A 17,329-nucleotide genomic window follows, 5' to 3' on the forward strand; every position below is an offset into this window, starting at 1 on the left:
TCCCAGCCATGCTTTTGAACAAACAGCTAAAGCAAAAGAGAACACCTGGGACAAAATGTACTTACAGGCTCCAGTAGTGCTCAGTCCAGGGGCACGGTCAGGCTGCTTTGTCCTCAGCTCCCGAAGTAAATGGTTTACAGCCTCCCACTCAGACCTCAGATCTTCTAACTTCCTCTTTAATAGAAAAGCATACGTGTTACTGATTTTACAAACATTGCCAATATAACTTCACTCATCATTTTAATATCATTTTCTGAGTATGTTCTTTATGAGAAACATGAATAATTACAGGTAAAAAGTGATTTCCAAATAGCCTTTTTAAATTTTTTAAATTAAAAATTCAAAGGGAGGTCATGGGAGATGGCTCCGTGAAATCTCAAAGGGCTTGCTGTGCAAAATGAGGATCTCAGTTAAGCTACCTTTTTAAATAGAAAAAAAAACTGGGTGTGGCAGTTTTCACCTGTGATCATGGGTGCTAGGTGGATCTTACAAGATCCTTGGCCATCATTTCAGTCAATCCATAATCTTCAAATTCAGTGAAAGAGCCTGTCCCAAAAACTATGGTGGATAAGTGACAGAGAAGACAGTCAGTATTGACCTTTGTATTACATGTGTGCACATATGAATGTGAGCCTCCACACACAAGTTGGCAGGCACATACATGTAAACACATTCAAATGTAAATGCACTGTGATTCCAAACTCTTTGGGCTTAAATCTTTTAATACTTTAAAGTCATGTCTTGTGAGAATTCTTAGCATGTATAAACTATGACTGTCTATACACAGACATGCATGTGGGTATTGCACCTGAAAAATTTTATCCTATCTCTCCCTCTGTAAATGTATCCAATATATGTAAGGCCTAGAGATAATATTCAAATCTCAAAAATGTTTGGTTAATTTTAGTAAGAACTACTGAACAAAATTAAATTGATACTCTCTACTCAAATATTTCCTTAGAATGGACTCAGCTTGTATTTGAGCCCTTGTAATAGTTTTTTTGTTTCAACTGTTTATTTTGAATTACAAATGAATTTGAAGAATAGCCTCAAAGAATGATAAGAACACATCTTAGGATTAATTTGGGGAGGGTTTTAGAAGTAGTCTAAGAGAATTTGGTTAAATAAAGCCATTAGGAAATATTCCTACCTTATAACCAGTGGTAAAATGTAACTGTCAAAATTAATTTGAGCTGTTCTTATCAAAAATAGTTAAGAAAAATAAAAACTTCAGCTTTTCTAATATATTGTAAATAGGTATTGATTCTTGGGAATAAAGCTTTCAGTGATAGCTTTGAGAATATGAAAAATAAGTGCTGCTGGTAGCTGATAGGCAGCTAGGACATGATGATCCAAGATAAACAGAAAAACAGACACACAGACACAAAGACCAAAACACTTCAAGAAAAATTAGCTTGGTAGAGAAAAGGACGCCCCATGACCAAATGTAAAAGAAAGACAAGGGCACTTTGCCATTCCAGAAATGACTAATATGCACTGCTGCTCCTTGAACAGCGATATGATTTAGCCCTACTCAGTCCTTCTGAAATGCTACATTAACTTTGATTGTCGACTTGACTGCTTCTTGACAGCATGCAATTGGAACATGGATTCCACTTTCCTCATCCTCCATAAAACCAAAAAGTTCCTGAAAAAAAAAAATGGCACCTGATCCTTTTGAAGTATTTTCTCCTCTGCTAGTAAGCTAAATAGTTTTAATTTTCATTAGGGGTGTATTTCCAGTAGGTGCTAGTTGGAGAACTTTTTTGTTTACATGTTCAAGTAGTAGAACCTAGCCTGTGCTCTTAATGAGAAAGCACTGTAGCACTAAGCTACTCTCACACCTGAGGGATTTAGCAGAATCATATGGACACCACAACTATACCATAAATAACATATAATGCAAGTAATATTATTCTTTACTGTTAATATGAAGTGATTGATTAGATTATTTTTTTAAAATTTTTATTAGGTATTTTCCTCATTTACATTTCCAATGCTATCCCAAAAGTCCACCATACCCCCCCACTCCCCTCCCCACCTACTCCCACTTCTTGGGCCTGGCATTCCCCTCTACTGAGGCATATAAAGCTTCCAAGACCATTGGACCTCTCTTTCCACTGATGGCCGACTAGGCCATCTTCTGATACATATGCAGCTAGAGACACAAACTCCGGGGGTACTGGTTAATTCATATTGTTGTTCCACCTATAGGGTTGCAGATACCTTTAGCTCCTTGGGTACTTTCTCTAGCTCCTCCATTGGGGGCCCTGTGATCCATCCAATAGCTGACTGTGAGCATCCACTTCTGTGTTTGCTAGGCCCCAGCATAGTCTCACAAGAGAAAACTGTATCAGGGTCCTTTCAGCAAAATCTTGTTAGTGTATGCAATGGTGTCAGCATTAGGAGACTGATTATGGGACGGATCCCTGGATATGGCAGTCTCTAGATGGTCCACCTTTTGTCTCAGCTCCAAACTTTGTCTCTGTAACTGCTTCCATGGGTGTTTTGTTCCCATTTCTAAGAAGGGGCAAAGTGTCCACACTTTGGTCTTCGTTCCTCTTGAGTTTCATGTGTTTCGCAAAATGTATCTTATATCTTGGGTATTCTAAGTCTCTGGGCTAATATCCACTTATCACTGAGTACATATCATTTGAGTTCGTTTGTGATTGGGTTACTTCATTCAGGATGATGCCTGACAGGTCCATCCATTTGCCTAGGAATTTCATAAATTCATTCCTTTTAATAGCTGAGCAGTACTCCAATGTGTAAATGTACCACATTTTTTGTATCCATTCCTCTGTTGAGGGGCATCTGGGTTCTTTCCAGCTTCTGGCTATTATGAATAAGGCTGCTATGAACATAATGAAGCATGTGTCTTACTTACCAGTTGTAACATCTTCTGGATATATGCCCAGGAGAAGTATTGTGGGATCCTACGGTAGTACTATGTCCAATTTTCTGAGGAACCGCCAGACTAATTTCTAGAGTGGTTGTACAAGCTTGCAATCCCACCAACAATGGAGGAGTGTTCCTCTTTCTCCACATCCTCGCCAGCATCTGCTGTCACCTGAATTTTTGAACTTAGCCATTCTGACTGGTGTGAGATGGAATCTCATGGTGTTTTGATTTGCATTTCCTTGATGATTAAGGATGCTGAACATTTTTTCAGGTGCTTCTCAGCCATTCAGTATTCCTCAGGTGAGAATTCTTTGTTCAATTCTGAGCCCCATTTTCTAATGGGGTTATTTGATTTCTGGAGTCCACCATCTTGAGTGATTTAAATATATTGGATATTAGTCCCCTATCTGATTTAGGATAAGTAAAGATCCTTTCCCAATCTATTGGTGGCCTTTTTCTCTTACTGATGGGGTCTTTTGCTTTACAGAAGCTTTGCAGTTTTATGAGGTCCCATTTGTCAATTCTCAATCTTACAGTACAAGCCATTGCTGTTCTACTCAGGAATTTTTCCCCTGTGCCCATGTCTTCAAGGCTTTTCCCCACTTACTCCTCTATAAGTTTCACTGTCTCTGGTTTTATGTGGAGTACTTTGATCCACTTAGATTTGACCTTAGTACAAGGAGATGGGAATGGATCAATTCGCATTCTTCTACTTGTTAACAGCCAGTTGTGCCATCACCATTTGTTGAAAATGCTGTCTTTTTTCCACTGGATGGTTTTAGCTCCCTTGTCAAAAATCAAGTGACCATAGGTGTGTGGGTTCATCTCTGGGTCTTCAATTCTATTCCATTGGTCTACTTGTTTGTCCCTATACCAGTACCATGCAGTTTTTATCACAATTGCTCTGTAGTACAGCTTTAAGTCAGGCATGGTGATTCCACCAGAGGTTCTTTTATCCTTGAGAAGAGTTCTTGCTATCCTAGGTTTATTTTTATTCCAGATGAATTTGCAGATTACTCTTTCTAATTCGTTGAAGAATTGAGTTGGAATTTTGATGGGGATTTCATTGAATCTGTAGATTGCTGTTGGCTAGATAGACATTTTTACTATATTGATCCTGCCAATCCATGAGCATGGGAGATCTTTCCATCTTCTGAGATCTTCTTAAATTTCTTTATTTAGAGACTTGAAGTTCTTGTCATACAGATATTTCACTTCCTTAGTTAGAGTCATGCCAAGGTATTTTATATTATTTGTGAATATTGAGAAGGGTGTTGTTTCCCTAATTTCTTTCTCAGCCTGTTTATTATTTGTGTAGAGAAAGGCCATTGACTTGTTTGAGTTGATTTTATATCCAGCTACTTTACTGAAGCTGTTTATCAGGTTTAGGAGTTCCTTGGTGGAATTTTTGGGTCACTTATATATACTATCATATCATCTGCAAAAAGTGATATTTTGACTTCCTTTTTCCAATTTGTCTCCCATTGATCTCCTTTTGTTGTTGAATTGCTTCGGCTAGGACTTCAAGTACAATATTGAATAGGTAGGGAGAAAGTGGGCAGCCTTGTCTAGTCCCTGATTTTAGTGGGATTTCTTCCAGCTTCTCACCATTTACTTTGATGTTGGCTACTGGTTTGCTGTAGATTGCATTTATCATGTTTAGGTATGGGCCTTGAATTCCTGATCTCTCCGTGACTTTTATCTTGAATGGGTGTTGGATTTTGTCAAATGCTTTCTCAGCATCTAACGAGATGATCATGTGGTTTTTGTCTTTGAGTTTGTTTATATAATGGATTATGTTGATGGATTTAAGGATATGAAACCATCCCTGCATCCCTGGAATGAAACCTACTTACTCAGGATAGATGATTGTTTTGATGTGTTCTTGGATTCGGTTACCGAGCAATTTATTGAGTATTTTTGCAGCGATATTCATCAGGGAATTTGTGCTGAAGTTCCATATTTTTGTTGGGTCCTTCTGTGGCTTAGGTATCAGAAAATTGTAGCTTCATAGAGTGAGTTGGGTAGAGTACATTCTGCTTCTATTTTGTGTAATAGTTTGTGAAGAACTGGTATTAGATCTTCTTTGAAGGTCTGATAGAACTGTCCACTAAACCCAGCTGGTCCTGGGCATTTTTTCTTTGGGAGATTATTAATAACTGCTTCTATTTCTTTAGGAAATTTAGGACTGTTTAGATCATTAACCTGATCCTGATTTAACTTTGGTACCAGGTATGTGTCTAGAAACTTGTCCATTTCATCCAGGTTCTCCAGTTTTGTTGAGTAAAGCCTTTTGTAGAAGGATCTGATGGTGTTTTGGATTTCTTCAGGATCTGATGTTATGTCTCCCTTTTCATTTCTGATTTTGTTAATTAGGATGCTTTCCCTGTGCCCTCTAGTGAGTCTGGCTAAGGGTTTATCTGTCTTGTTGATTTTCACTAAGAACCAGCTCCTCATTTGGTTGATTCTTTGAATAGTTCTTCTTGTTTCCACTTGGCTGATTTCACCCCTGAGTTTGATTATTTCCTGCCTTCTACTTCTCTTGGATGAATTTGCTTCCTTTCATCCGGAGCTTTTAGGTATGTTGTCAAGCTGCTAGTGTGTGCTCTCACTAGTTTCTTTTTGGAGGCACTCAGAGCTATGAGTTTTCCTTTTAGAAATGCTTTCATTGCATCCCATAAGTTTGGGTATATTGTGGCTTCATTTTCATTAAACTTTAAAAAGTCTTTAATTTCTTTCTTTATTCCTTCCTTGACCAAGGTATCATTGAGAAGAGTGTTGCTCAGTTTCCACGTGAATGTTGGCTTTCCATTATTTATGTTGTTATTGAAGATCAGCCTTAGTCCATGGTGATCTGATAGGATTCATGGGACAATTTCCATATTTTTTTATCTGTTGAATCCTGTTTTGTGACCAATTATATGGTCAATTTTGGAGAAGGTACCAGGAGGTGCTGAGAAGAAGGTATATCCTTTTGTTTTATGATAAAATGTTCTTTTTAAAAAATTTTTAATATTTTTATTACATATTTTCCTCAATTACATTTCCAGTGCTATCCCAAAAGTCCCCCATAGCGCCCCCCACTTCCCTACCCACCCATTGCCATTCTTTTGGCCCTGACATTCCCCTATATTGGGGCATATAAAGTTTGCAAGTCCAATGGGCCTCTCTTTCAAGTGATGGCCGACTAGGCCATCTTTCGATACATATGCAGCTAGAGACAAGAGCTCCGGGGTTCTGGTTAGTACATCATGTTGTTCCAACAATAGGGTTGCAGATCCCTTTAGCTCCTTGGGTACTTTCTCTAGCTTCTCCATTGGGAGCCCTGTGATACATTCAAAAGCTGACTGTGAGCATCCACTCCTGTGTTTGCTAGGCCCCGGCATCGTCTCACAAGAGACAGCTATAATTGGGTCTTTTCAGCAAAATCTTGCTAGTGTATGCAATGGTGTCAGCATTTAGAAGCTGATTATGGGATGGATCCCTGGATACTGCAGTCTCAAAATGTTCCATCCTTTCATCACAGCTATGAACTTTGTCTCTGTAACTCCTTCCCTGGGTGTTTTGTTCCCAATTCTAAGAAGGGGCACAGTGTTCACACTTTGGTCTTCATTCTTCTTGAGTTTCATGCGTTTAGCAAATTGTATCTTATATCTTGGGTATCCTAAGTTTTGGGCTAATATCCACTTATCAGTGAATACATATTGTGTGAGTTCTTTTGTGATTGTGTTACCTCACTCAAGATGATGCCCTCCAGGTCCATCCATTTGGCTAGGAATTTCATAAATTCATTCTTTTTAATAGCTGAGTAGTACTCCATTGTGTAAATGTACCATAATTTCTGTATCCATTCCTCTGTTGAGGGACATCTGGGTTCTTTCCAGCTTCTGGCTATTATAAATAGGGCTGCTATGAACATAGTGGAGCATGTGTCCTTTTTACCGGTTGGGACATCTTCTGGATATATGCCCAGGAGAGGTATTGCTTGATCCTCCGGTAGTACTATGTCCAATTTTCTGAGGAACCACCAGACTGATTTCCAGAGTGGTTGTACAAGCTTGCAATCCCACCAACAATGGAGGAGTGTTCCTCTTTCTCCACATCCTCGCCAGCATCTGCTGTCACCTGAATTTTTGATCTTAGCCATTCTGACTGGTGTGAGGTGGAATCTCAGGGTTGTTTTGATTTGCATTTCCCTGATGATTAAGGATGTTGAACATTTTTTCAGGTGCTTCTCTGCCATTCGGTATTCCTCAGGTGAGAATTCTTTGTTCAGTTCTGAGCCCCATTTTTTAATGGGGTTATTTGACTTTCTGGAGTCCATCTTCTTGAGTTCTTTATATATATTGGATATTAGTCCCTTATCTGATTTAGGATAGGTGAAGATCCTTTCCCAATCTTGGTCAGGATGGATGATTGTTTTGATGTGTTCTTGGATTCGTTTAGCAAGAACTTTATTGAGGATTTTTGCATCAATATTCATAAGGGATATTGGTCTGAAGTTTTCTATCTTTGTTGGGTCTTTTTGTGGTTTAGGTATCAGAGTAATTGTGGCTTCATAGAATGAATTGTGTAGAGTACCTTCTGTTTCTATTTTGTGGAAAAGTTTGTGAAGAACTGGGATTAGATCTTCTTTGAAGGTCTGATAGAACTCTGCACTAAACCCATCTGGTCCTGGGCTTTTTTTAGTTGGGAGACTATTAATGACTGCTTCTATTTCTTTGGTGGTTGTTTTGTCTTATTGATGGTGTCTTTTGCCTTGCAGAAGCTTTGCAGTTTCATGAGGTCCCACTTGTCAATTCTCGATCTTACAGCACAAGCCATTGCTGTTCTATTCAAGAATTTTCCCCCTGTGCCCATATCTTCAAGGCTTTTCCCCACTTTCTCCTCTATAAGTTTCAATGTCTCTGGTTTTATATGAAGTTCCTTGATCCACTTAGACTTGACCTTAGTACAAGGAGATAGGAATGGATCGATTAGCATTCTTCTACATGTTAACAACCAGTTGTGCCAGCACCATTTGTTGAAAATGCTGTCTTTCTTCCACTGGATGTTTTTAGCTCCCTTGTTGAAGATCAAGTGACTGTAGGTGTGTGGGTTCATTTCTGTGTCTTCAATTCTATTCCATTGGTCTATTTGCCTGTCACTATACCAGTACCATGCAGTTTTTATCACAATTGCTCTGTAGTAAAGCTTTAGGTCCAGCATGGTGATTTCACCAGAGGTTCTTTTATCCTTGAGAAGAGTTTTTGCTATCCTAGGTTTTTTGTTATTCCAGATGAATTTGCAGATTGCACTTTCTAATTCGTTGAAGAATTGATTTGGAATTTTGATGGGGATTGCATTGAATCTGTAGATTGCTTTTGGCAAGATAGCCATTTTTACAATGTTGATCCTGCCAATCCATGAGCATGGGAGATCTTTCGATCTTCTGAGATCTTCTATAATTTCTTCCTTCAGATACTTGAAGTTTTTATTATACAGATCTTTCACTTTCTTAGTTAGAGTCACGCCAAGATATTTTATATTATTTGTGACTATTGAAAAGGGTGTTGTTTCCCTAATTTCTTTCTCAGCCTGTTTATTCTTTGTGTAGAGAAAGGCCATTGATTTGTTTGATTTAATTTTATATCCAGCTACTTCACCGAAGCTGTTTATCAGGTTTAGGAGTTCTCTGGTGGAATTTTTAGGGTCATTTATATATACTATCATATCATCTGCAAAAAGTGATATTTTGACTTCATCTTTTCCAATTTGTATCCCTTTGATCTCCTTTTGTTGTCGAATTGCTCTGGCTAGGACTTCAAGTACAATGTTGAATAGGTATGGAGAAAATGGACAGCCTTGTCTAGTCCCTGATTTTAGAGGGATTGCTTCAAGCTTCTCACCATTTACTTTGATGTTGGCTACTGGTTTGCTGTAGATTGCTTTTATCATGTTTAGGTATGGGCCTTGAATTCCTGATCTTTCCAAGACTTTTATCATGAATGGATGTTGGATCTTGTCAAATGCTTTTTCCGCATCTAACGAGATGACCATGTGGTTTTTGTCTTTGAGTTTGTTTATATACTGGATTAAGTTGATGGATTTCCTTATATTGAACCATCCCTGCATCCCTGGGATGAAACCTACTTGGTCAGGATGGATGATTGTTTTGATGTGTTCTTGGATTCGGTTAGCAAGAACTTTATTGAGGATTTTTGCATCAATATTCATAAGGGATATTGGTCTGAAGTTTTCTATCTTTGTTGGGTCTTTTTGTGGTTTAGGTATCAGAGTAATTGTGGCTTCATAGAATGTATTGGGTAGAGTACCTTCTGTTTCTATTTTGTGGAAAAGTTTGTGAAGAACTGGGATTAGATCTTCTTTGAAGGTCTGATAGAACTCTGCACTAAACCCATCTGGTCCTGGGCTTTTTTTAGTTGGGAGACTATTAATGACTGCTTCTATTTCTTTGGGGGATATAGGGCTGTTTAGATCATTAACCTGATCTTGATTCACCTTTGGTACCTGGTATCTGTCTAGACTTCTCCATTTCATCCAGGTTCTCCAGTTTTGTTGAGTATAGCCTTTGGTAGAAGGATCTGATGGTGTTTTGGATGTCTTCAGGATCTGTTGTTATGTCTCCCTCTTCATTTCTGATTTTGTTAATTAGGATGCTTTCCCTGTGCCCTCTAGTGAGTCTGGCTAAGGGTTTATCTATCTTGTTGATTTTCTCAAAGAACCAGCTCCTTGATTGGTTGATTCTTTGAATAGTTCTTCTTGTTTCCACTTGGTTGATTTCACCCCTGAGTTTGATTATTTCCTGCTGTCTACTCCTCTTGGGTAAATTTGCTTCCTTTTGTTCTAGTGCTTTTAGGTGTGTTGTCAAGCTGCTAATGTGTGCTCTCTCTATTTTCCTTTTGGAGGCACTCAGAGCTATGAGTTTTCCTCTTAGAAATGCTTTCATTGCATCCCTGAAGATTGGGTATGTTGTGGCTTCATTTTCATTGAACTCTAAAAAGTCCTTAATTTCTTTCTTTATTCCTTCCTTGACCAAGGTATCGTTGAGAAGAGTGTTGTTCAGTTTCCACGTGATGGTTGGCTTTCTATTATTTATTTTGTTATTGAAGATCAGCCTTAGTCCATGGTGATCTGATAGGATGCATGGGACAATTTCAATATTTTTGTATCTGTTGAGGCCTATTTTGTGACCAATTATGTGTTCAATTTTGGAGAAGGTACCATGAGGTGCTGAGAAGAAGGTATATCCTTTTGTTTTAGGATAGAATGTTCTGTAGATATCTGCCAGATCCATTTGATTCATAATTTCTCTTAGTTTCACTGTGTCCCTGTTTAGTTTCTGTTTCCATGATCTGTCCATTGGTGAAAGTGGTGTGTTGAAGTCTCCCACTATTCTTGTATGAGGTGCAATGTGTGCTTTGAGATTTACTAAAGTTTCTTTAATGAATGTGGCTGCCTTTGTATTTGGAGCATAGATATTCAGGATTGATAGTTCCTCTTGGAGGATTTTACCTTTGATGAGCATGAAGTGCCCCTCCCTGTCTTTTTTAATGACTTTGGGTTGGAAGTCAATCTTATCAGATATTAGAATGGCTACTCCAGCTTGTTTCTTCATACCATTTGCTTGGAAAATTGTTTTCCAGCCTTTCATTCTGAGGTAGTGTCTATCTTTTTCTCTGAGATGAGTTTCCTGTAAGCAGCAAAATGTTGGGTCTTGTTTTGTGTAGCCAGTTTGCTAGTCTATGTCTTTTTATCGGGGAGTTGAGTCCATTGATATTAAGAGATATTAAGAAAAGTAATTATTGTTTCCTGTTATTTTTGTTGTTAAAGTTGGCATTCTGTTCTTGTGGCTGTCTTCTTTTAGGTTTGTTGAGGGATTACCTTCTTGTTGTTTCTAGGGCGTGGTTCCTGTCCTTTTATTGGTTTTTTTCTGTTATTATCCTTTGAAGGGCTGGATTCGTGGAGAGATAATGTGTGAATTTGGTTTTGTCGTGGAATACTTTGGTTTCTCCATCTATGTTAATTGAGAGTTTGGCTGGGTATAGTAGCCTGGGCTGGAATTTGTGTTCTTTTAGTGTCTGTATAACATCCGTCCAGGATCTTCTGGCTTTCATAGTCTCTGGTGAAAAATCTGGTGTAATTCTGATAGGCTTGCCTTTATATGTTACTTGGCCTTTTTCTCTTACTGCTTTTAGTATTCTATCTTTATTTAGAGCATTTGTTGTTCTGATTATTACGTGTCGGGAGGTATTTCTTTTCTGGTCCAGTCTATTTGGAGTTCTGTAGGCTTCTTGTATGTTCATGGGCATCTCTTTCTTTAGATTTGGGAAGTTTTCTTCTATAATTTTGTTGAAGATGTTTGCTGTTCCTTTGAGTTGAAAATCTTCATTCTCATCCACTCCTATTATCCGTAGGTTTGGTCTTGCATTGTGTCCTGTATTTCTTGGATGTTTTGAGTTAGGATCTTTTTGTGTTTTACATTTTCCTTGATTGTTGTGCCGATGTTCTCTATGGAATCTTCTGCACCTGAGATTCTCTCTTCCATCTCTTGTATTCTGTTGCTGATGCTCGCATCTATGGTTCCAGATTTCTTTCCTAGGGTTTCTATCTCCAGTGTTGCCTCATTTTGGGTTTTCTTTATTGTGTCTACTTCCCTTTTTAGGTCTAGTATGGTTTTGTTCATTTCCATCATCTGTTTGGATGTGTTTTCCTGTTTTTCATTAAGGACTTCTATCTGTTTGATTATGTTATCCTGTTTTTCTTTAAGGATTTGTAACTCTTTAGCAGTGTTCTCCTTCAATTCTTTAAGGGATTTTTGTGCTTCCTCTTTAATGTCTTCTACCTGTTTACCAGCGTTCCTTTGTATTTCTTTTAGTGTGTTATTAAAGTCCTTCTTCAAGTCCTCTACCATCATCATGAGATATGCTTTTAGATCCGTGTCTAGCTTTTCTGGTGTGTTGGGGTGCCCTGGACTGGGCGAAGTGGGAGTGCTGGGTTCTGATGATGGTGAGTGGTCTTGGTTTCTGTTAGTAAGATTATTACGTTTACCTTTCGTCATCTGGTAATCTCTGGGGTTAGTTGTTGTCGTTGTCACTGATTAAAGATTGGAGCAGAAGCTGTGTTCCACTCACCAGAAGTCTCAAAATCCTGTGGCGGGGGTCGTGGGTAGCTGGAGGGTGTCAGCCGACCCTGTGCTCTAGCTACCCAGGTGCTGTTCAGGCCGGAAGAGGCCTGTGTCCCTACTCAGGCCGGTTTTCTGTTTCCCTAATTAATGCAGTCTCAGGTCCCGCGCAAAATTGGATTGGAGCAGAAGCTGTGTTCCACTCACCAGAAGTCTTAAGATCCTGTGGCGGGTGTTGTGGGTAGCTGGCGAGTGTTGGCCGACCCTGCGCCCTAGCTACCCTGGTGCTTTTCTGACCAGAAGAGGCTTGTGGCCCTACTCAGGCCAGATTTCTGCCTCCCCAACCAAAGCAGTCTCAGGTCCTGCGTGATTGGACTGGAGCAGAAGCTGTGTTCCACTCACCAGCAGTCCAAAATCCTGTGGCGGGGGTCGTGGGTAGCTGGCGGGTGTCAGCTGACCCTGCACTCTAGCTACCCTGGTGCTGGTCCGGCCGGAAGAGGCCTGTGGCCCTACTCAGGCCGGTTTTCTGCTTCCCTAACTAATGCAGTCTCAGGTCCCGCGCGCATTTGTATTGGAGCAGAAGCTGTGTTCCACTCACCAGAAGTCTTAAGATCCTGTGGTGTGTGTTGTGGGTAGCTGGCAAGTGTCGGCTGACCCTGGGCCCTAGCTACCCCGGTGCTTTTCTCATGATAAAATGTTCTGTTGATATCTGTTAATGTTTCATAACTTCTGTTAGTTTCACTGTGGCCCTGTTTAGTTTCAGTTTCCACAATCTGTCCATTGATGAAAGTGGTGTGTTGAAGTCTCCCATTATTATTGTGGGAGGTGCAAATTGTGCTTTGAGCTTTACTAAAGTTTCTTTAATGAATGTGGCTGCCCTTGTATTTGGAGCATAGATATTCAGAATTGAGTGTTCCTCTTGGAGAATTTTACCTTTGATGAGTAATAAGTGTCCCTCCTTGTCTTTTTTGATTACTTTGGCTTGGCAGTCGATTTTATGCCATATTTGAATGGCTACTTCAGCTTGTTTCTTCAGACCATTTGCTTGGAAAATTGTTTTCCAGACTTTCACTCTGAGGTAGTGTCTGTCTTTTTCTCTGAGATGGGTTTCCTGTAAGCAGCAAAATGTTGGGTCCGGTTTGTGTAGCCAGTCTGTTAGTCTATGTTTTTTTATTGGCGAATTGAGCCCATTGATACTAAGAGATATTAAGAAAAAGTAATTGTTGCGTACTATTATTTTTGTTGTTAGAGTTGGCATTTGTTCTTGTGGCTGTCTTCCTTTTGGTTTGTTTAAGGATTACTTTCTTGTTTTTTCTAGTGCATTGTGTCCGTCCTTGTATTGTTTTTGGTTTTTTTTTGTTTGTTTGTTTGTTTTGTTTTTCTGTTATTATCCTTTGAAGGGCTGGATTCATGGAAAGATAATGTGTGAATTTTGTTTTGTCATGGAATACTTTTGTTTTTCCATCTATGGTAATTGAGAGTTTGGCTGGGTATAGTAGCCTGGGCTGGCATTTGTGTTCTCTTAGTGTCTGTATAACATCTGCCCAGGATCTTCTGGCTTTCATAGTCTCTGGTGAAAAATCTGGTGTAATTCTCAGAGGCCTGCCTTTCATATGTTACTTGACCTTTTTCCCTTACTGCTTTTAATATTCTATCTTTATTTTGTGCATTTGCTGTTCTGATTTTTATGTGTTGGGAGGAATTTATTTTCTGGTCCAGTCTATTTGGAGTTCTGTAGGCTTCTTGTATGTTCATGGACATCTTTTTCTTTAGGTTTGGGAAGTTTTCTTCTATTATTTTGTTGAAAATATTTGCTGGCCCTTTAAGCTGAAAATCTTCATTCTCATCTACTCCTATTATCCATAACTTTGGTTTTCTCATTGTGTCCTGGATTTCCTGGATGTTTTGAGTTAGGATCTTTATGCATTTTGCATTTTCTTTGATTGTTGTGCTGATGTTCTCTATGGAATCTTCTGCACCTGAGATTCTCTCTTCCATCTCTTGTATTTTGTTGCTGATGCTTGCATCTATGGTTCCAGATTTCTTTCCTAGGGTTTCTATCTCCAGCATTGCCTCACTTTGGGTTTTCTTTATTGTGTCTACTTCCCTTTTTAGGTCTAGTATGGTTTTGTTCATTTCCATCACCTGTTTGGTTGAGTTTTCCTGTTTTTCTTTAAGGACTTGTAACTCTTTAGCAGTGTTCTCCTATATTTCTTTAAGTGAGTAATTAAAGTCCTTCTTGATGTCCTCTACCATCATCATGAGATATGCTTTTAAATCCGGGTCTAGTTTTTCGGTGTGTTGTGGTGCCCAGGACTAGGTGTGGTGCGAGTCTGCGTTCTGATGATGGTGAGTGGTCTTGTTTTCTTTTAGTAATATTCTTACGTTTACCTGTCGCCATCTGGTAATCTCTGGAGTTAGTTGTTATAGTTGTCTCTGGTTAGAGCTTGTTCCTCAGGTGATTATGTTAGCCTCTGTCAGCCGACATGGGAGACTAGCTCTCTCCTGAGTTTCAGTGGTCAGAGCACTCTCTGTAGGCAAGCTCTCCTCTTGCAGGGAAGGTGCCCAGGTATCTGGCGTTTGAACCTGCCTCCTGGCAGAAGTTGTGTTCCACTCACCAGAGGTCCTAAGTTCCCTTGGAGAGTCCTCTGGGGACCTTGGGGCTGTCCGCAGACTCTGTGCCCAATGTGCCCAGGTGCTGGCGCTGACTGGAAGGGGCTCTAGATTATTACTTTTAATTGAATTTAATCTCTTTCATACAGGGTTTCATGTAGCCATGGCATGTCCTGGAACTCATGAAATATTTGGAGATGAAATTGAGCCATTCCAAGTGCTGGGACTGAAGGAGAGTCTGGTTTTATGCACCATCTGGGATCTAAATTCAGGTCTTCATGCTTGAATAGCAAGCACATTAATGTCATATGCCCACCCACTACATGTTGTATAATTATAATATTTAAATAAACATTTTTATCAATATTGTACCACTCAACCTATTACATCATATATAAATCTGCAGTTCTTTGGAATGTTGATAAGACATTGATATGCAGTAGAATAAACTTGTTGGTATAAGGGGAAAAAACAGCTTAATATAGATGTTAACAACAAAACAGCTGGGGAAAGAAAACTTCCTGGATGTGATTGACTGTAATTTAAATGGTTAATTACACTATCACTTAGTAGCTATATCTAAGGAAAGAATGTCCAAAGCTACTGCTGAAGTAAAACTTGTACTTAGCTTACTCTTCAATGTACACTTTAATGAAAGAACTAAAAGTAAGGTATTACAAGTTTTAAATAATTGGCCAAAGGATTACATCACAACCTTTTACACAGAATAATTGCTGTGTACAAATGATCAAGAGGGCAAGTGAACAGGACTTGGGGACATCCTTTCCTCACATATAACTACTAAATATTAGTATCATTAGTCATTTTCAATTTTAGTTGATCACAAGGGATGATTTCTTTCCCTAGCTTCTTTGTAGTTGATAACTATATTAAGCTGTATTTTTCCTTATAACAACACATTTTTATTAGATATTTTCTTCATTTACATTTTGAATGCTATCCTGAAAGTTCCCTATACCCTCCCCCGGCCCTGTTCCCAACCCACCCACTCCTGCTTCCTGGCCCTTGCATTCCCTTGTACTGGGGCATATAATCTTCAAAGGACCAAGGGCCTCTCCTCCCAATGATGGCCTACTAGGCAATCCTCTGCTACATATGCAGCTAGAGACACAAGCTCTGGGAGGTGCTGGTTACTTCATATTGTTTTTCCTCCTATAGGGTTACAGACCCCTTCAGCTCCTTGGGTGCTTTCTCTAGCTCCTCCATTGGGGGCCCTGTGTTCCATCCAATAGATGATTGTGAGCATCCACTTTTCTATTTGCCAGGCACTGAGACAGCTATATCAGGGTCCTGTCAGCAAATTCTTGCTGGCATATGCAATAGTGTTTGTGTTTGGTGGCTGTTTATGGGATGGATCCCCAAGCGGGGAAGTCTCTGGATGGTCCTTCCTTCAGTCTCAGCTCAGAACTTTGTCTCTGTAACTCCTTCCATGGGTATTTTGCTCCCCATCTAGGAAGGAATGAAGTAGCCACACTTTGGTCTTCCTTCTTCTTGAGTTTCATGTGTTTTGCAAATTGTATCTTGGGTATTCTAAGTTTCTGGGCTAATATCCACTTATCAGTGAGTACATATCATGAGATTTTAGTACTTTAGGGTACTCTAAAATTGCAGCTCACTTTCAGTTATTTTCCAGGTGATGGTCCACATAATGAGGTACAACTCATATGTAGAAAACTTGCCTATCATGTATAGTACCCTGAGTGTTGCATCCCTCGTTTGGCAAAACAAAGCAAAGCATCATGTTTTATGTCAGCCATTTCTCTATGTCTGATAAGGCCAAATCAATCTAACACCTCACTGTTATTAACATGATAGTTTGTTTTTTTCTAGAGATCAGGGAACTTGTAGACATGTTTTTACTGACATTCTACCTCTTTCAAATGAACTATATATACAGGAAATAGGGAAGCACCAAGAGTGGACGGAAAAATGTCATTGAGTTACAAGACAGCTTTAAGAGAAGAGGGGAAAAGAAAGACAAGTTATATGGCTTTGTTCTTTTTTGTGTGTTTTAATCTTCCATTTATTTCACTAAGGAAACAGCAGAGTTGGGTGGAGTTCAGTTCGTGTGTCAAAGCAGCCTTGGGGTTGAGTGTATAAGTGGAAGTAAGATTAAGTTAAACATTACTGGATTGATTAATTTATACATGAGAAAAGCAAAACTGCCTACATTTTGAAGGAAGGAATTTTCTATGTTTTATGCAAAAGCAGGAAGTAAAGCAAAATTAAATGCACTTTTGTGAACTATAAGAAAGGATGTTAAGCTGTTAAGCTTCAGCTCTTTGTCATACCCATATGGCATTAAGTTTGAGGGTGCATCACGAATAAATAGACTGCATTTAACTGTTAGTCCATTTGTTCATTTTCTGCTGCGCCCTTGGGACTTTATCACTCTGGTAACTAAGCTTTATACTTTTAGCCACAGGAACACGGAAATTTGCTGCTGTCAGTCCTGGCTCCATGTCTGCAGTCACAACACCAAAACATTTATTTTACTTTTAAAAGTATCAAATGAAACCTCAACTTGTATGTAAATTATTTTTCTGTACTTCAGGTTTAGAGAGAACCTTAATTTTGAATGAGGGGCTTTTAATATTTCTAGAGAAAGTTGTGCCTTTTGCATCTGGTGTTTTGGCATTATGTAGAAAATCCAACTTTAAATTTACATGA

The 17,329-nt window shown here is 39.1% G+C and overlaps 1 protein-coding gene across 3 annotated transcripts in view; it reads right to left on the reverse strand.

Annotated features, from left to right (window-relative positions):
• Positions 1-17,329, reverse strand: part of Dmd (dystrophin) — a 2,436,643-nt gene that overhangs the window by 797,273 nt on the left and 1,622,041 nt on the right. For all 3 annotated transcript variants that reach the window (XM_085838134.1, XM_085838135.1, XM_029473188.1), the window contains exon 50: positions 66-174. In XM_085838134.1, coding sequence (XP_085694260.1) covers positions 66-174 — 109 coding nt within the window. The remainder of the gene's footprint in view (positions 1-65; positions 175-17,329) is intronic.

This window comes from Mus caroli, unplaced genomic scaffold (genome assembly GCF_978045245.1).
Source record: "Mus caroli unplaced genomic scaffold, Mus_caroli_1 scaffold_5, whole genome shotgun sequence".
NCBI classification, from domain to species: domain Eukaryota; kingdom Metazoa; phylum Chordata; class Mammalia; order Rodentia; family Muridae; genus Mus; species Mus caroli.